At 48.1% G+C, this 20,032-nt stretch overlaps 1 protein-coding gene across 1 annotated transcript in view; it reads left to right on the top strand.

Moving 5' to 3' along the window:
* LOC124469991 (brefeldin A-inhibited guanine nucleotide-exchange protein 1-like) overlaps window positions 1-20,032 on the top strand; it is a 46,238-nt gene that overhangs the window by 2,268 nt on the left and 23,938 nt on the right. The window contains 11 exon segments of the mRNA XM_047023606.1: window positions 11,234-11,264; window positions 12,991-13,147; window positions 13,382-13,528; window positions 14,035-14,214; window positions 14,676-14,714; window positions 14,716-14,730; window positions 16,831-17,072; window positions 17,202-17,347; window positions 17,847-17,963; window positions 18,208-18,500; window positions 19,310-19,443. Of these exon segments, the coding sequence (XP_046879562.1) occupies window positions 11,234-11,264; window positions 12,991-13,147; window positions 13,382-13,528; window positions 14,035-14,214; window positions 14,676-14,714; window positions 14,716-14,730; window positions 16,831-17,072; window positions 17,202-17,347; window positions 17,847-17,963; window positions 18,208-18,500; window positions 19,310-19,443 (1,501 nt within the window).

Genomic DNA, 20,032 nt, shown 5'->3' with positions numbered 1-20,032 from the left:
TTACACCCAAAAGTAGTTCTGGGCTTTTGAAATGTCACATTTGTTTGTATTTGACCCACATTGGGACGAGGCGATATACTGCCCATATACTGTAGTGTAGGCTGTCAACAAACGACTGATCGTCTTCAGTCCAATACTCAGACTCCTCTTTCCCACAGAACCTGACCTTTTCACTGGAGCTTGGAAATACCATAGGGCAGCTTACATAGCACCCTGTATAGGATCCCTCTCTCACATGCTCACAGACCTCAGGAGGGCCCATGGAGGCAGGAGCTTTATCTGCGGATCACACGGTGGGCATTTTTCCTTCCGATGAAAGGAACAGACAGAGGAGCAGAAGAGACGGGAGTGTGAGAGAATGAATCCCTGCAGACATCAAAGGCTTGTCGAGCTGCAGACCGGAGCTGGCCACTTCCTCCACCAAACACACGCTAAGAAGACTTCACATCTCATTTAGAACCAAATAACAGCTTGCTATTACCGGACATTGAATTAGAAGTCGGCGCTTGAAAAGGGATGGTTGTCATTCTGACACGTCTGGTAGGCCTGTCATGTAATAAATGTGCACTACATGGTAATGCTTCGTAGTGACTGTATATTTAGATGTTATCATCCTCAGTCTAAGATGTTGGACTGACGGAGCTGAATCTAGTGACAAAGAAAGTGTTTAGTCCATCTCTTCAATAATGGAGTGACTTCAGTTCAGTTCACTTCTGGATTTAATAAGTATTAGCCGTCTGCAGATCTGGAGAGAAAACTAGATATCGGACGATAAATGAGTGTTTGGAGATTGGAGTTGATGGCGTTTATCAGTCCAGGCAGTTAGGAGAAGGATGCTCAACTCCCAGCCTGACTGGAGGTCAGGGGTCACACAGCATCAGGAACCCCCCCCCCCTGGACACAGCTAGCATCTCTCAGTCCTCTCACATCTGCCTGTGAATACATTCAGCCCACATTCAGTCCCGTCGGCCATACTGCATTCTACTTGGAGTTAGCCACTGGCTCACAAACTTTTGGAGCGGTCAATATTTGTAGGTATATTTTTCTGCACTTGATTTTTGTTGGGTTTTACATTTTGTTTTCCAGTAGTTGCTTCAGGTCAGGGCAGAGTTCTGTATGTTCTGTAATGATGTGTGACCTTCTAGAGTCAGTGTGATGTATGCTTCTTGAGACAGAGAGGCAATTGTTGTTTTACCCTGACTGTACCCTCTGTGAGTCCAGTACACACATCACAGAAATATTGTCTCATTCTATAAACATTATACCGGTGACACGTTTTCTGTTGTAAGTTTTGTCTTGACAGTCGACCGTAATCTGTACGTGTTTCTACACAGGACCGATTATAGAATATGACAAATAAACAGCTGGAACTGAAATGAACTATCTAATCCTCCAGTCACATTTGTACTCGACGTTCTTTGGTGTTCATCTTTCATTTCGATGTCAGACAAGTATTGCCAGAATTGTACTATCAGGAAGTATGTGTGGACTGATAGCTATCCTGGACTCACCAAATGTAATCCTACTAGCAATTATCTGAGTGAATGTCTTGGTGAGCCAGCTCACCAACCCGGTAATATTGGGTAGACGGTCTCTGTGCTGTCAAACTAATTTCACGGACAACATCTTAATCCTGGGTGGCTCTTTAAAGATTTTCATTTTATTCGCTTCTTGTTCCTGACAGTGAGGACACGCAATTCGTTTCTGCATTTTGGTGTCTGCTTGTCGTCTCAAGACATATTTCAATCGTCTCATTTAGCAGGTTAAAATCACATCAAATAGACGGCTTTTTTTCTGAGACAACAAAGTAGCAGTAAGTTAAATTGCTTCAAGTCGAAGGAGTGTTCTGAACAATTTGTTGGATATTTAAAGATATATTATTCATGTGATGTGCTGCAACACAGGTCTTAGTGTGTATCGAATGCGGGAAAGCAGGCTTTCAGAACCGAGTGAGGTTTTAGCATCGCCATGCAAGGTAAGGTATCTGCCGGCTCGTGATAAAGCAGGAAGGTTTTGCCATGCTGTAAGATGGAAATAAGACCAAAGACAAACGATGTTTTTTGCATCTATGTCGGGATGAAATACTGTCTTGTTACAGAAGACAGCTTTACCAAGGTTATACAGGCCTTGGATGAGGACTGGTAGATGAAAACATACAGTGCAAAAACATCCACCCAGTGTGACTTATCTGGCCTACTTGAAAGATTCAAGTGAAGACATTTACTCACTCACACATACACAAACAGTCTGCATGAATCAAAGAGTATACTTGAGTGACCATCATCTAGTCAGTGGTGCTGTAGTCATGGCTGTCCTGTATCTCCCAGGATGCGACCAGGGCACTTCTGGTCATTAGTGACTGACAACACATGGTCCCCTATGATAAGCCCCATAATAGCTCCAAGTGGTTGATTAAGGTTTGCATCACAACCCCCAACTCTCAAACCTCTCATTCCTTTTATCCAGTCGTACTGCATGGTCCTGTCACTAACTTCTAAAAGCTTACAAATGCCCCTGATATTCTGTTCGTAAGTGAGGAAAGTTTACAACCCAGTGGTTAAAAAAGGCGTACTGTATTTTGACTCTGACTGCTGTTGGAAGCTACAACCCACCAGGGGATTGGCTAACAGAGGACCAGGAAGTGGAGTGAGGGGGGAGAAGGAAGCAGCAGCTGCTGTCAGCCATGTTTTATGTTCCCTTTATTGTCTGTTCCAGAATGGGGTTTTTTTGTGGCGAGAGATTTGCATCTCCCTAGGGTGTTGGGCAATTCCTTCTGTTTATGGAGACAGATATGTGTGTGCACATAGGACTGTGCGTGAATTTGGTTTGTTTATCATACTTCCCAAAACATAGAAAACATGGCCTAGATCTAGGTTGATGTCAAGCCCAGAATCAGCGGCATACTGTTGTTTAGTGTGATTGTGGTTAGATAATGTGATCATTTGGTTTACAGACTGCATCAGCAAGGAGGCTGAAAACACTACTGCTCGAAAGTGGGGAGGGGAGGGGAGGGGAGGGGAGGGGAGGGGAGGGGAGGGGAGGGGAGGAAGGTAGAGAGTAGAGGTAGGGAGATGCACGAGTTGGGAAGAGAAAGCGGTAGGAGAAGAAAGTCGAGTGAGTTCAGCCCCCATGCCGTGCTCCTGTCTTCCCTCTCCCAGACGCGGAGCAGACAGCTTAGCCGTGCAGCAGCCCGCCGCTTCAGCAGCCCGCCGCTTCACCACCATCCACATAATGAGCTGTGGAGGAGTCAGCTTCTCCAAGCTGAAACCAGATCTGAGGCTGAAACCATCTCTTTCATCTGGAGGAGGGAGTTTGGAGGAGAATAGGCTAATACCGTTTCACCCGTCAGTCTAGGCCTTTTCTACTTGAGATATTTGGTTACAGTGATACCTACTGCATGCATAAAACATGACTGTTCTGCCCCAGTGCCTCATTCAGTCTGAGGACAGGTGATGAATTCATTAGCTTTTAACCACAAACAGATGAGAGAGAGATAAAGAGAGAGAGAGATAAAGAGAGAGAGAGATAAAGAGAGAGAGAGATAAAGAGAGAGAGAGAGAGAGAGAGAAAAGAGAGGGAAACGGAGATCCCTCCCTCTCCTCGTTTGTTGTAGGACAAGTTGTGGTGCCCGTGTTTAGCAGATTCCACCATCTGTGAATATGGAGACAAGCCTGTATGCTGCTAACAATGCTTCACCATCAAAGGAGGGTTGCAGACGGGAGAATGTGATGGAGGCTAATGAACAATAGGCAACAATGAAGAGAGAGAGAGAGAGAGAGAGAGAGAGAGGGAGAGAGAGAGAGAGGGATACTGAGAAGAGAGGAGAGAGAGGGGGAGAGAGAGAGAGAGAGAGAGAGAGAGAGAGAGAGAGAGAGAGAGAGAGAGAGAAAGAGAGAGAGAGAGGGCTACTGAGAAGAGAGGAGAGAGAGAAGGAGAGAGAGGGAGAGCGTGAGCGAGCGAGCAGCCTTGGCCTCGTATCGAGAGTGCTCAGACTTAAGGCTGCACAGGTTTAAAAAGAGCACACACTCTTAGGCAGAATGAGTTTAGGGGGATTCTGTGCTCTCAACAGTGTTCCTGTAGTGCCCCTCCATCAGGCAGCGTTTCACCACCACACTCTCTACCATCCCCTAACTGTACTTCCAAACAGCGGAAGGAGAGACGGGGGGAAATTATACAGAGTCCTTGAAGTCTGTTTACTCAGCAGAGCTTTTACTAATGGTTTTTCACAGACAAAGCCCCGCTTGCACAGTAATCAAGGACGAGTGAGCTGTGTGTATTTGGTGACTGTTGGAGCAGAAAATAGTGTGTCTGGTCTATGGCAGTTAGTATACTGCTTAGGGAGGAGCTTAGATGAGTCTGGGTGAGTCAGTAGGCCAGATACACACACACACACACATTAGGTTGTCCAGACAACCCCTGGTTGTATTTCCTGCCTCTCCTCCAAATGTAATTACTGCTGTGCAACCTTTCCTTTCACCCAGCACAATGGAAATGCCATGGGGTCTGCTGTTTCTTAGGCTGGCCATGGATGACTGCGGAGGCTGGCCCTCGCTCGTCCACACACAGCCACCAGGGGCAGGGAGGGAAGAGACGGCCTCCGACACAGATCCTGGGTCAGATTAGTCAAGCGCTGTCAGAGTCTTAATCATCAGGGTGCTGGAAGGAGAACTGACCCGGGAGAAGGGGTTAAGTAATGCATGGCTTCCTAGGTCAGGCCACGGTTATAGGCGGTGAAACACCGCTGTTGTTTGTGTGTCTGTGTGTGTGTGCCTGTGTGTGTGTGTCTGTGTGTGTGCCTGTGTGTGTGTGTGCCTGTGTGTGTGTACACTACACTAGCTGGGTAGCATAAAGTGGTGTCCTAACCCTAAAGCCTAAGAAGGCATTCTGAGGTGCTGCACCCAACATGATGTGCCTGTTCATGCTCATGAATAGCAAGTTGACTAATATTACAACAATTCTTCATATAAATCATAAGGTCCCTAACCCTAACCCCCCCCCCACACACACACACACACATACACACTCTTAAATAAATCAGTGAATCGTGTTCATGGTTCTATTTGAGTTCGACCCCATGCCTGTTCCATCCTGATCCCAGCACCTACACACTACATTACAGACTCCTCTGTGCCCCCAGCCAGGAGCCTGTATCGATCAGGGCCAGGGTAGGCAGTGTGAAGCCGGGGGGGAGGAGAGGAGTCGGTGGGTTAGGGAGGCGAGGGCTGGGCCGCTGGGGCCTGGTTGCTGTGGCGGTGAACGCCAGGCTGAGGAGGGGAGAGTTGCGATTGGAATGGAGCCAGGCTCAAGTGAGGTGGAATGCTTTTGAAATGGAAATGCCTCTGCTGGTTCCTAGGTTCCTTAGTTAGGAACCTAGGAAGCTGCTGGGGTGATGGAGTCTGAGAATGGGGCTGACCCCTGACCCCAGCCGTGTGTGTGTGTTTGTGTGTATGTGTGTGTATACATGTGTGTGTAGTCTTTAGTAAAGTACTGACGCAGGGCCTTACTGCAGAGAATCTTTCCACAGGAGGAGAAAAACCCCTTTCCAAAGTGTCCCAGTATAAAGTGGCCCTCAGCATCCCTTGCTCCCCAGGTGCCGTCCTATCATGCACACACACCACAGGGAGCGGGGGATGGTTAGGAGGGGATTAGTTTCGGGAGCTGGCTGCAGGCGAATGAATCGTTCACACGCTCTCTGTCTCTCTCTCTCTCTATGTCTCTCTCTCTTTCTTTCCCGCTCTCTTTTTCTATCTGTCTCCTTCTCATATTTTCATTCTCTGTTTATCCCGTCTGCAGAATGAGAGACAGCTACGAGGGAAGGAGGAGGATGAAGGAGGAGGGTGGAGGAGGAGGGGGAAGGAGGAGGGTGGAGAAGGAGGGTGGAGGAGGAGGGTGTTTTAATGCCTGATAGGCAGTCAGGCAGTTCAGATGGCAACAGCTTGCAACCTTAATTGATGTGTAACCCTTTTGATAATCTCAGAGTGTCAGAGGGAGAAAGAGGAGAAAAGAGAGGGAGAGGCAAAGGGATGTGGAGGAAAGGAGAGGGAGGGAGATGGGAGGGGGGGGGGGGTGCGAGAAAGTATCTCGCTGCCAAAGCGTCTGCCTATTGAATTAATAGTGCTGGTCAAACAGCTTTAGTCAGCAGGAATGTTTGTCCAGGTAAAAAACAGCATTCCTTCTCTGCCATAGCTCTGGGTCTGCCTGCACGCATCAACAGACTGCACCACTCACCTGCTCACAAAGGCCTTTTAGGGGCTGTGGGCTAAAGAGACTTTTAGAGGAAAGTTGTCAAGAAAGTGGGATCCAGTTCAATAACAAGACTTAAGCTTTCTATCGCATCAGCAGAGCAGTCAGTTGGTGTTAACCAGCCTGAGGTGACGTTAATGTGGAAGAAGTTCTTCAGCAAGTTGAACTTTTAGACTGCATGGCTGTCGCACAGCCTTCTCTGTTCCAGGCCCAGCTGAGGGGGTTTGTAGGAGGTATTGTACTAGTTGAAGGAGCGGTGCTGCTGTGGAAGGCTGTGCCCAGGCCTTGTCCTGACAGAAGCTGCCTGTGTGTTTATCACAGCGTCTGTCACCTGACACTCGCCTTGTTGTGCTTCTCTCTGTCCTTGGAAAACAGCTTTCTCCCAAGAGATGTCTGCAGCAGACGCACACACACACACACACACACACACACAGTCGTGTTTATCTCAGGTTATTTGTATTTGATTTTTTCTATTTGTAATCTGTTTACTCAGCTGTGTCATTTTTTTCTTCTTCCCCACCTTGATATTGTTTTTTCTCTGAAGAAGAACCTTATTGCTGGCGTATAAGAGGGGTGTGCGGTGATGTCATTGCCCGTCTCACTGTCCCCCATCTCATTTATTTTTCATATGAGGCTTGAGTGTTGTGGTGTCACATAGCCAGTGTGGCTTGCGTTGTTGAACCCACTACCTACTGGATGCTAACTCAATTAGTAGGATAGGTTACATGCTAACTTTTTCCCCTCATGTTTTCCTTTTGAATCATCTGAGTCAGATGATGCGTATTTCTTGTGATCTTTGACAGTACATGGGGGAAGAAGGGGGGGGTGCAGTTTCATCTGTATAATTTTTCAACAGCTCTTATGTATAATGAAGGAAGTGCTCTGTTTCTCTATTGGGCTAGCAGAGGACAAAGACCATGGGATTGGCCATGATTAGATATCATAGGGGAAGTACGTGGCTCTGTGTTTGTGTGCGTGTAGCGTGTGCACGCTGTAGTGTGCTCTCCCCCTTCCCCCTCTCTCCCTGTCTCCTCATTCTAAAGCTCAGCAGTGAACCTGTAGTGTAACTGAGCATGAAAAAGGCTGACTTCAAATGCAGGAAGGAGCCTAGTGCATTAGAGTCAGAAATGACAGTCTGATAGTGAGGGACGAACCATCCACATCTTACTCTTAGATATCTGGGCTGAGAACAGAGAGGACCGCAGGGGTGTGCTGGCTTTTCAACTCCCCCCCCCCCCCTCCCCCCCACCGGGCTAAAACTCTACTTCTAAGCTGTACTGCACTAGTATTACAGTGGTAGGCTTGCTCATCCACCAGACAGGAAGCAGTTCCGGGCATAGGCAATGGTGTGTGGCTGAAAGTTTGGATGAGAGAAGATCTAATATGGTGGATATTGACTTGTACTGTTGATAAACAGCCAGTTTCAGGCTGGGGGCCAGGGCTTGGGTTAGCCTTGTGCCTGAGGCGTGTGAGAGTGTTGTTACTGGTTAAGGTTTCTTGTGGGGCTACCAACACAGGGCATTCTCTATAAGGTTCTGAATTGGCTGTAGCCGTAAAGACAGGGTTTGTCTCTAAGACTGGGCAATAGCCCTCGAGAGTAATGGTTCAAAAAACCCTAATGTATCCAGTCAATATGAGATTTCCTGAGGGACGTGATTCTTGCACTCATGCTTTCTACTCACCACAGCCTACAGCCTGCTAACTTTAGCCTTAGCCGACATCGGTTACCCAGCTACTGGGATATAGATTGTGGTGTTTGTAAGGGTGTAACAATATATCGTCGAACAATATATCGCAATACAAAAATTGTACAATATGTATCTTAGAGTTATGTCAATATACATAATGTGAAGGCCGTTTGATGCTATTGGTTTAGCTACCAGCACGCGACCTACTTTGCACCTGCGTCATGCAATGCATTCATTGCATTCACAGAAATAGCTTGAACTGACTTAACTAAATTGTATGTACAACAAAGAAAATTGTGGAAAATGTTTAATGTTTTGGAAATAAATCTGTCTATTGAATTTGTTTCATAAAAAATGGTGTTCAAAATATTGTGATTGTATCGTACACCCCAGTATCGTAATACGTATGGAAGCGTGAGCTGAGTGTATCGTTACACCCCTAGATGTTTGTGCACTGAACTTCCAGCTCTCTACTGGCCGTGTGGCTCTGTGTGCTGTACGGGTTCACACCTCCACACATTCAGCTCAGAATGAGTACTCCCCTGTTCATGGAAGCGGACTCAGTCAGGGTTCTTGAGCAGGGTGGCTTACTCGGTCAGATGAGGCCTGGCCGCTGACCTGTGTGATTAGTGCTGGGGACCGCCGCCTCCTTGCTGTTGTTGCTCTCCTGATTGGACTGAGCTTGAGAAGATCGAGGGACCTTCAAAGGCAACAGCGCCAGCTAGGGGCCGGAGAAGCCTCTAGGAAAGAGTGTGAGGTAGCTAACAGACATCCGTTTACTGCGTTCTTGTCATCTTGTGTGGGTGAACAACAACTATAAAATGAGTCTGATTCAATATCTCCTTCATCTCCAATATCTCCTTTATCTCCAATATGTCCTTTATCTCCAATATCTCCTTTATCTCCAATATCTCCACTATCTCCTTTATCTCCTTTATCTCCAATATCTCCTTTATCTCCAATATCTCCACTATCTCCTTTATCTCCTTTATCTCCAATATCTCCTTTAACTCCAATACATCCTGTTTACAGCAAGAGGTTAAATGCTGCTGAATCCCTCCTGTGTTGTTTGTGAGGTGTGTGTGAGGTGTGTGTGAGGTGTGTGTGAGGTGTGTGTGAGGTGTGTGTGAGGTGTGTGTGTGTGGCCGCTGGCGCCCCGGGTGTTTCCCCCCTCAGGGGTATCCTGCGTTAAGACCAGCTCTGAGAGCCTGAGTCAACTCCCATAACCGTTGCCATGGATGCGTGCTGCAGTTCCAGAGGTGACAGGTCTTCATCACTCTACTAATTACTACTCTCAGCACACAGTCACCATGACACCCCCACCACCACCACCATCAAACAGTGCTGCATGTGTGTGTGTGTTACATCAAGTTTTGAAGACTACGTGCCCAAGAGATTGGCCTCTTCGGGATTAATGGATACACTCATTAAATATGGAAAATATATTCTTGTCTTTCCAGAACAAAAATTACCTGGGCAAACCCATGGCTTTTTTCACTGAAATAGAAAGAAAATCAGTGGACATTTTGTGTGAAGAGCCTGCCTATTCTGAATTAAAGATGGCTGCTCATGAAGTCACCAGCAGCACAAAACCAATCTTTCATGTCCAGCCCAGCGGCACAGCAACAGGCTACTGTTGTCTGGCTGCTGCTGGGGTGAGACCTAGCCTGCCCTGTAGCCCGGGAGGCCAGCCTTGGCTCAGGAACATCTGAGGGCCTCTACTGCAGGTGAAAAGTGAGGGATGTGTGTTTGAACAGGGCCTGTTAGCTTAGGTGTTAGCTTTGAGAATTAGCGAACTTGTGCAGACAGTGGTCAGGCCCAAGTGACTGTCAAAGTGTCTGTAGGCTTCCCTTGGTCCACTTTTATGAGAATATAAGTTGCGCCTTGCCAACTTATATTCGGCAGCCACACCCAATAACTTTTTTTATGTATTTTCATGACTGTTGAGACCACTTTTTTAAAACGAGAAAAACACAAAGACCATTTCACATTCAGTTCCATAAAACTACTAGCCTGGCTGCCAGCCCAACTTAACCCTGCCCACAAAAAAATTTGGTCAGGAAGTTGGGTCTGGGATCGCTAGTTTTGAGAAAAAGTATGTCCGAACAGGAGCTGTTTGGACCAATCAAATTGTGAGGGCAGGCTTTATACGATGATGGACAGATGATCAACAGTAACATAATCAACCACGTCACCAAAAAGCGCTTGGGTTGAATTCGTTTTCAACAAACAACATATTACGTTGCTCTGATTGGTTGTAGGTCTATCCAATTGAGCGAAGAGGCATTTTTTTCCGGGTTCGGTTGAAACACGCCCCATACTCACAGCCCAACGGAGCGGTTTCAGACTCATATTCTGACTAGAATTATGAGTATGACAACGTCAGGCTATAAAACTACTATAATTTCTACTGAATGAAGCTTGTCAAGGACGCATAAAGGGCTGAATGTAGCAGTTGTCAGGTAGCAGGAACAAATGATAGCCGTCTCTTAATATTTACAAGTCCGGTGTTCCCTCTCTGTCTTCCTCCATACTCACATTGTGGCTCCATGTTTCCCCTGCATCTATCCTCCAAACCCCTGAGTCACTGCCACAGAGCACTGGAAGCTGTACGCCTGCTTATCTGTGAAATCATCATTGCTGTTGTTGCTGCACACACACACACTCTGCTCACACTGAGTGGCGGCAGACTGTGGCTGCAGCCTGTGGTCTCAGGGCTGGGCTTGACAGGAGATTATCCAGCGCTGCCCCACTGGACTGGAGATGTTCACACAACCTTGTACGCAACGTCTCCTGATTGTGTGTGTGGGAGCAGCCTCACTCCTTGCAGAGTCTGCCAGCTACAGTAATGAGGCCAATCGAAATGCACTCTGACTCCTGACTGTGTGTGGATCGTTGTGTACAAAGGTGGAATGTGTCAGTGTGTGTGTGTGTGTTTGTAGCATGTGTGTGTGTGCATAGCTTTGCTCCCATCCAGTAGGTATGCCAGTGTGCTCTCCTAAGAGACTTTCCAGCACTTCCTCCGATATGAGCTTCTCTGGCTTAACATCCAGAATAAACAAGCAAGGCTTCAGACATGATTCGCAAGGAGCCTTCACAGGCAGGAGAAGATCCACTAAACACAGGATTCAGAAATACTCTCCCGCCAGCCAGGCTGCTTTCACATATTCCCTGTGGTGTCATTAGCTGAGTAAAACACTGCAGATTTCACTTTGACTACCACCTCAGTATTTTAACAGTTTATCTCTCTATCTCTCTGTCTATCTCTCTGTCTATCTCTCTCTCTCTGACCTTTTTTGCAGAGGAAATAAAGGAAGAGTCACAGAAATTAAGGTAAGCTGTTTGCTGTTTTTCAAAACTAAAGGTCTGTGTTATTCTCCATACTATCTACTATCTTTTTGGCCATCTTTTTTTCTTTTGTCCATACTGTAAAACACACTTTCCTTCTCAACGCTCGGTTTTGAGGATTCTGACTTTCTGTGCGTGCATCCGTGTGTGTGTGTGTCACCTTCAGAGTTATCTGGGGCAGGCTGGCTCCTAATAGCACTTCTGTCATTAATGGCCTCTCTCTGTGTGTTGGGGAGGTAGCGAGTGTGTGTGTGGGGGGGGGGGGGGGGGTAGCATGCAGGCAAGCGTATTGGTGTCTGCTATGTTTGTGTTTGTGTGGCTCTGCTGCCTGGTAATTGGGGCTGTGGTATGAAATGTACCCCACAAATGCCCCCTCTCTCTTCTTTCTCGTTCTCTCTCCCTCCCTCTCTCGTTCTCTTTCTCCACTTCTCTCTCTCGCTGTCCCTGTCTCTATTTTACCTCCCTCCCTCACTCACTCCCTCTCTCCCCTCGCTCTCTCCCTACCTTTGTTTCTCCTTCTTTCTCTCCCACTCCCACCATGTCTTTCTCCTTCCCTCCCTCTCTCTCTCTTGGAGTCTGCGGTCCCTCTGAGCTGTTCAGGATGTTCTGTGTGCCGGCCTGGCCCCAACGAGGCCCCAGGGGTTAGGGGAGGGGTGGTGGTGGGTGGGACTGGAGGCTTGATCACACCGGCTCACTATCCAGCCTCACTGCAACAGACACCCTGCTAACACACACACACCTCTGGGCAGACAGAGGGGGAGGTGGTGGTGGGGGCTCAGTTGCCCCTCCCACTCCAGTGCTTCTCTGCCTTGAAAAGAGACCCTCATAGGTGATAGATTCTAGAGCTCTGCCCTACCTTTGACACTGCAGTTATTACACATAGCAACATCTATGTGAGTCATGGTCCCCGCATGGCGTCAACAACCAACCTAAGTATCCATGATTGTTAAAAATCCCAGAATAGGTTGTTTAAACATAACGGTGCATTTTAAACAAAAGGTCATCCTAGGTAGTTGCTGTACAAACCCAGGCCCTTCTCCTGCACCCTCTTATGAGGACCCTGAGGTAGAACCTGATTGCCTGTCTAAAACCTGCTTGGTGTGTGGATGGTGGCGGTGAACGAGGGGAGCCAAGCGTGTGTTGCTAATGGGGTGGAGAGCTGGAGCCATCTGAGAACAGGCCCTTAGGAACCCAGGCCAGGCTGCAGTGTCCTACTCTGTCTGGTTGATTTCCTTGCTTTCACACCGTGAGGTTGTCCAGGTCGTCCTGGTCTCTGCCAGGGCACAGACCAAACCACCACTGTCCCGTGGTCTTTTGGGTCTCCTTCAGGTGTTTTCTCAGACGGTTTAGAGAGGCAGACACTAAAAGCAGTCAGCCTCACGATGCTGGTCCTGACTGGGCCAGTCTTCAGATCGGGCCAGCACTCGTGGCAGTCTGTACACATACAGCTCTGGTTTGAGCTGCATTCCATAACAACAGTCCCCAAGGACACAATCCCAGCATCTCAGAATGCCCCCCCCCCCCCCCCCCCCCCCCCCCCCAGTAAAACAGAATAACAACCATTGTTACGTAGACTAAGAACTTCAACAGGCAGCCTGTCTTCTTGGTGGTTATGTGTTCATGTCTGTGGGTTTACAGTAGTGTACAGTATATAACCACAAGGTCAGTGACCGTGTTTTGACCGTTTCCTTGTTTTGTTTTTGCTCACCAGCCCGCCCCCTGGAGACAGCAAATCGGGTTCCAGCACTTTACCACCTATCAAATCAAAAACCAGCTTTGTCGAAGCTGACAAGTACTTTCTACCGTTTGAGTTGGCATGTCAGTCCAAATGTCCCCGTATTGTCATCACCTCGCTAGACTGCTTACAGGTCAGTGTCCTGCTACCCCGGTGTCATGAGAGTTTACCACAGACACGATGTTAGAAAGAATGTCCTGGAACAAATGCATAAGACATACCCCTTAAGATCACCCATAACACAGTAACTCAATCCGCTTGAGCGAGAAATAGTTTCAGCTGTTTGCATTTCAAAAGCAATTTAGCATGCTGTGAAATCTGAGGTCTGTGTGTGTGTGTGTGTGTGTGTGTGTGTGTGTGTGAGCAGAAGCTGATTGCGTACGGCCACCTAACAGGCAGTGCCCCAGACAGCACTGCCCCGGGTAAGAAGCTGATTGACAGGATCATCGAGACCATATGCGGCTGCTTCCAGGGTCCCCAGACAGACGAGGGAGTGCAGCTCCAGATCATCAAGGTACATCTCCGGTCATCCTCACCTGCACTAGCTACAGTTCAGAAGAGAGGGGAAGTGTACTGGGCTGTGGTTGGTCCGGAGAGGAAGTTGTCCTCTGAACTGCGATGTAAACAGTGTCACATCACCATATTGTCACCGTGTGGCTCTGGAAACAGCGCCACACGCCACGGTAATTGGCCTGGTTTGTGTGTGTGTGTGTTGCATCTCTGTCAGAGAGAAGAGAGGCTGGGTTAGACTTTGTCTGAGATTACGAGGAAATATCTAGTACACAAACCCTCTTGGGAGCTTTCTGCTAACTGATACAAATCAGTGCTGATGCGTTTGATCCCTCATTTTCTTCTCTCCCTCCCTTTCTCTCTATCCCTCTCGCCCCATCTCTGTCTCCCTCTCTCTCTTTCTCGCTCAATTTCCTTCCCATCCCCTCTCGCTCTCTCTCATCCTCTCTGTCTCCCTTTCTCTCTCTCTTTTCTTCTTATCTCTCCCCCCCCCCCTCCCCCTCACACCAGGCCCTGTTGACAGCGGTCACCTCCCAGCACATAGAGATCCATGAGGGTACCGTTCTCCAGGCCGTGAGAACCTGCTACAACATCTACCTAGCCAGCCGGAACCTCATCAACCAGACCACAGCCAAGGCTACACTAACACAGATGCTCAACGTTATATTCGCCCGCATGGAGAACCAGGCAGTAGGTTACACATGCACACAGACGTACACACACACACACACACACAGACATACACACACACATACGCACGCGCACACACATACACACACACATACATACGCACAGACACACATACGTACACACACAGACACTTCAAGGGGAAAGAACAGGCAACTCTTTATTTAAGATTCTCTGACACTATGTTTCAAACTGGCATACATGATTTGTTGACTATCGAGGGTTAAGCTATGATGTATGAGCAGTTTGCTTCATGAAGCTATGCTAAGATGGTGGGTCAGGTTCAGATATCTTACATCGTGTTAATGGATGTTGTAATACCAGAGTACCAGAGATCCAAGTAGAGTGTTGCCCAAAAAAAACAAAAGAAGCTTGCTCTAATATCATCTTTTTCTTTTCGATTGACACTTCTTTCCCCTCCCTCGCCTCGCTCCTTCCTTCCCTCCCTCCGTTTGGACACATAGCTTACAAATCACAAGCTGTCTTGGTCTCTGGCCTCCAGAGAAGCGTGACCGCCAGGTAAAGAGTACAGAACTGCCTTGATTTGCCTGACCTCCATTCTGAACTCTTCTCTCTGTGTGTGTGCATTTGGCTCCATCCATCCGGTTCATTATCTTGACCTCTCTCAATCTCCTCCCCTTTTTCCAGCTTGTGGGCGCCACCTTGCTGGTCACACTGTGCTTGTTGTGGCTTCTGTTTAAGTTGCCTGCCCAGTCATGTTTTGCTCCCCAGCATAGATTTCCATATTAGTTTGCATTCCCTCACCAGTCTGTATCTGCATCCTTGGAATACGCAACCTCAGATTGGAGTTGTCTGCCATCGAGCAGACACACTCGGTAGTTGGTGGAAAGTCTGAGAGTGTTGAAGAGGGAGGGACTGAGAGAGAGAGAGAGACAGAGAGAGAGAAAGAGGGAGAGAGAGAGAGAGAGAGAGAGAGAGAGAGGGAGACGGAGAGAGAGAGAGAGAGAGAGAGAGAGAGAGAGAGAGAGAGAGAGAGAGAGAGAGAGAGGGAGGGAGGGAGACAGAGAGAGAGAGAGAGAGAGAGAGAGAGAGAGAGGAGAGAGAGAGAGAGAGAGAGAGAGAGCAGAGAGAGAGAGAGAGATTAGGATAGACAATCTTACTCACTAACGGCATGTGTAGATGCACGGTGTTAGCTTGTCGTTAAGGGAACAGTCGTTGTGCAGTGGTGTGGATCTGTGCTCCAGAGCTCTCTCTCTCCCTCCCTCTCTCTCTCTCTCCCTTTCTCTCTCTCTCTCTCGCTCTCTCTCTCCCTTTCTCTCTCTCTCCCTCTCTCTCTCTCTCTCTCTCTCTCTCTCTCTCTCTCTCTCCCTCTCTCTCTCTCTCTCTGTCTGCTAACACACCCAGCTGTATCTGAGCTGGCATTTCAATAATGGGCTTAGAGCTTTTATGCGCGGGCCAGCCTGTCTCTGGGTCAGGCTGTATTCGTCTAGAGCAGGTACCATCATGATAATTGGATGGTGTCTGTGTAATTTACCCTTTAAAATAGACACCTGTGCCATTAGACTTTTCCTCCGGCATTAAATTGTAATGTGATTGTAGTTACTTGTTAAATTACATGGAGCAATTGTATTGAACGATGATAATAAATCAATGTGAAATAAAAACCCGCTTCTATACGTTAGCTTAGGGGTAATGGATCAAAGTCCAGTGGAAGTGGAAGGAAGTGTGCAGTTCTAAGAATATGACAGTTGTGGCATCTCCACTCCATCTTCTCATTTGGACCCCTCTTTATCATTTCAAGTTCCCCCTCGTTTGGTGGATGTTTCTGTGATGTGCCTGCCCCTGGACTGACCCCATGTTTCTGTAATGTGCCTGCCCCTGGACTGACCCTGTCAGCGGGCTGTTCTGACATGGCTCAACACAAACATTTGACTCTTCAGTGCTTGGAATGGATGGATCTTCTCTCTGATTGGTCTACAACATGTACCATGGTCCAAATTTTTGCAAGACGAACCATTCTAAATCACATCAAGAACATGGTGGTTAGCCTATCAAAAGATTACATCTGCTTGAAATGGCTGTTGAGTTACAGTCGAGGAACGCTTTAGGTCAGTTCTTCATGTTCTACATAGTCAAGTGGTGTTGTAACTCTGCCTAAACTATCACCCAGGAGTACATGTGGTATGAGACAGTTTAGACCAAAAATACTCTTTCAGCCCTCAGTGCCCTGAAATAGATCAGTTTACATAAGCAAGCATGCATTGATTCACAGTGTGACTCGTCAGTGTTTCTGAAGCATGTCCGATACTGCAGTATGAGTCCTCAATCAGTCATAAACACACACACACACACACACAGCCCTGAGCCCAGGGGAACCCCAGTGTTGGGCTGTCTGTCCCTGGAACACTGTGGGTCCAGTCAGTGTTTCTGCTCCTGATCTGGCACACTGGAGCAGAACGCAGCTCTGACGCTCTGGAGGGGATTGTTAGAGTTAGTCCAAGCTTGTAATTGGTATAACGAATTTGTGCACATTTTTAACACATTGTTGTGTGTGTGTGTGTTTTTATTTATTTTTGCCTGTTTGCGTGTGTGTTTATTCGTATGTGTGTGTGTGTGTCTGCTTGTATCCTTGTGTTTAAACTCCCCTCCCCCCACCAGCTTCAAGAGGCTAAGCAGTTGGAGAGGGACAGACACAGACAGCATTCCCCGCTGACCCAGCAGCAGGAACCAGACTCTCCAGGGCTGCAGGGCCACATCCACCCCCCAGCCAAGAGCCTGGCCCGGGAGCCCAACGGACCCACCACCCCTACCACCACCACCATCACCAGCCCTGCCCCCTCCACCCCGGCCCCCTCCACACCCTCCACACCTGCTCCTTCCACACCCTCCACCCCTGCCGCCTCCACACCCTCCACACCTGCTCCTTCCACACCCTCCACACCTGCCCCCTCCACACCCTCCACCCCTGCCCCCTCCACCCCTGCCGCCTCCACACCCTCCACCCCTGCCCCTTCCACCCTGACTCCACTGGGAGGAACCGCTGGCCCGGGGGACCCGGAGCCCCAGGAGGAGCAGGGCCTCGTCTACGAGAGCCCTGACCCAGAGAACGGCTCGGAGCCCTGCAGGGCAGAGGACGAGGAGACGGAGGCAGACCAGGCCACCGCGGCAGCACACAGTGAGTCTACAGCACGCCTCAGCTGGTGCCCTCGCTCCCACACACACACTCTCACACACACACACACACACTCACACACACATTCAGCCAGCTCATGCTGTTGAGGATGTGTTTGATGACACATGGTCTTTGATTATTTCTGTGTTTCTCTGCAGCTGTGAGGAAGGTCTAATGTAATAAAGACACAGCCGTGACATTTTGAGTTTTTGTTTGGTCTTAAGGACAGCATAATGATTATACTTTCTTTACAATAAATCTAGCAGTGCACAAATTCTTATATAAATGATTGCATCAACCTTGAGAGAAAGTAAGAAGAAACTAAGAGAAATGAATATAAAGTGCAGAGCACGTAGAGGAGAGAGCAAATTATTTTGTGAAGTATTTTGTCTGCAGACTATATTGCTTTTGAAAACACAAGCTTGTCGTGTTTGCCTTTTGTATCATTATTGACTAAGTTGGTCGGTGGTCTGTGTTGATGGAAAGTCTGTTTGGCCCGCAGACGTGACCCAGCAGCATGCGAAGGCTGGCGAGGAGGTGGAGGAGACACCAAACTACGAGGAGAAGGCCCAGGAGATCGTGCAGAGCATCCTCAACGAGGTGCTGCACACTGTAGGAGGTGAGCCCAACCTCACATCTCCCACACAGGGACTGTGGCGGCCATCTTGCCCTCTGGGGCCTGTTTTTTGTGTGGTGTGTTTAATGCAATATTGCATTTATATATATAATGAATATTAGAATATATAATATAAATATATTCCTAAAGACCCAAAGCCTTTGAGTGCCTTGGATTCATTTTTCTAACTACTGCATTTCGGTGAAAGAGTCATGTTTTTACCCAGACATGATTAACTACCCCAAAGGGAACTGCCTGGACCCAGGGAGCCTGTGTTCCGATGCCAAGGAGCCCGCTGGCGAGGGCGAGCGAGCAGAGGGCGAGCGAGCAGAGGGCGAGCGAGCAGAGGGCGAGCGAGGAGAGGGCGAAGGCGCAGAGGTCGTCACAGAGACCACGCCAAACTCCCTGGAGGACGAGGCCGGCCTGGGCAGCGACAGCGAGAACGTCCACGCCAACGGCATCCCCGGCACGCCCATTTCAGCCAGTTTCCCCCCGTCTCTGCCCGACGACAGGCTGTCGGTCTCCTCCAATGACACTCAGGTGAGGGGCCCACCTGGCCGTCACCATGGCAACAGTCTGTGCCGTTTTCCCACATAATGGATTGGTGCCACTCTCGTTTGTTTTCCTGTTTTTGTGCGGCAGCCAGAGGCAAAATATGGTTTGGAAGTAGAATTTACAATTTGAAAGTGTAAATAAAGCATCCTTCAGCAAATGGCCCATAGAAATTACCCGTATTCACCCCCAAGATGAAGCTTTGCTGTCCTTATATGCATATTAATGCTGCTGAGGCTGTTGAGACAAATAAAGCAATGTTTTCCGTCAGTCACGATGTATTGACTTCCATCGTGACTATTAGGTCTGCTCAAAGTCATTAACACATTTATGTAATAACTCTGATACATCTCCGGCAAGGTCTGAGCTCTGTTCAAGCTCATGTTTGTCTCAAATATCTTTTCTCTCCTTTTGGGACATTCAGCAGCAGCTTTTATCACCAGCGATATACGAAGGGGATTTGGACCTCTGACTTCTTGATCTGTAGTTATTCACTATACCACTGAGCTATACCCAGCTTGTATTAAAGTAATATAATATAAGAAGCACAAAGTCCTTCTATGAATAGACGGGTTCAACCTTGATGTTTCAATTTAATTAAATTGCTTTATGTTGACACACTTCAATCAAGTGAATTGAATTGAAACTTGGAGTTAAAACCTGGGAGGTGGGAAAATGGAAGTGTTGCATCCCACACAGCCAAGGTGAAATGTCGCAGACAAGAGAGAAAAACATCCAATTCACCTGATATTCCCTGTCTTATTGAAAGTCATCCATCTCTTGTGTGTTTACCTCAGGAGTCAGGGGCAAACACAGGCCCAGCCCCAGGAGCCAAGTTCTCCCACATCCTCCAGAAGGACGCCTTCCTGGTGTTCCGCTCCCTCTGCAAGCTCTCCATGAAACCCCTGTCTGATGGACCACCAGACCCCAAGTAAGAGACCTGGCTGCTGTGGAAGAGATAGGCAGTCTTTCCTCAGCCTGTTTCCTCTGCCTCACAACAGTGCCAGAAAGGCCAGATGTAATCTAATTTTGCCTTGACCCAATAGGAAGGAGATTGTATTTGGGGTTTCCATGTTTTTTCCAACTCAGTGCAGAGAGAGATCTGATCTGGGGTTTTTTTCCTTCATATTTTATAAATCTGGTTTCTGAATGTAACTCAGTTCTGATTGTCTTTAGGTTGACGTCATACTATTACCCTACAAATGCTGTATTCCCAGTTTGTCTGTGTGTATGTTTGTGTGCCTGTCTGTGTGTTGTCAGGGGCGACAGGGAGGAAGGCTTTGTCATAGTAGCAGTGATCAGTGATGTGCTATGTCATTGTCAGACAGAGGCCTTTTCACTCTCTGAGATTAACACCAAGACTGCTGTGGCTGATAGCTGCTGCAAACACAGCCACACACACACACACAGCCACACACACAGCCACACTCACACACACACACAGCCACACACACAGCCACACTCACACACACACACAGCCACACGCACACACACAGCCACACACACACAGCCACACACAG

Source organism: Hypomesus transpacificus, chromosome 8 (assembly GCF_021917145.1).
Source record: "Hypomesus transpacificus isolate Combined female chromosome 8, fHypTra1, whole genome shotgun sequence".
NCBI classification, from domain to species: domain Eukaryota; kingdom Metazoa; phylum Chordata; class Actinopteri; order Osmeriformes; family Osmeridae; genus Hypomesus; species Hypomesus transpacificus.
The sequence above is the reverse complement of the archived record's forward strand: the minus strand, read 5'-3'. Positions and strand labels throughout refer to the sequence as shown.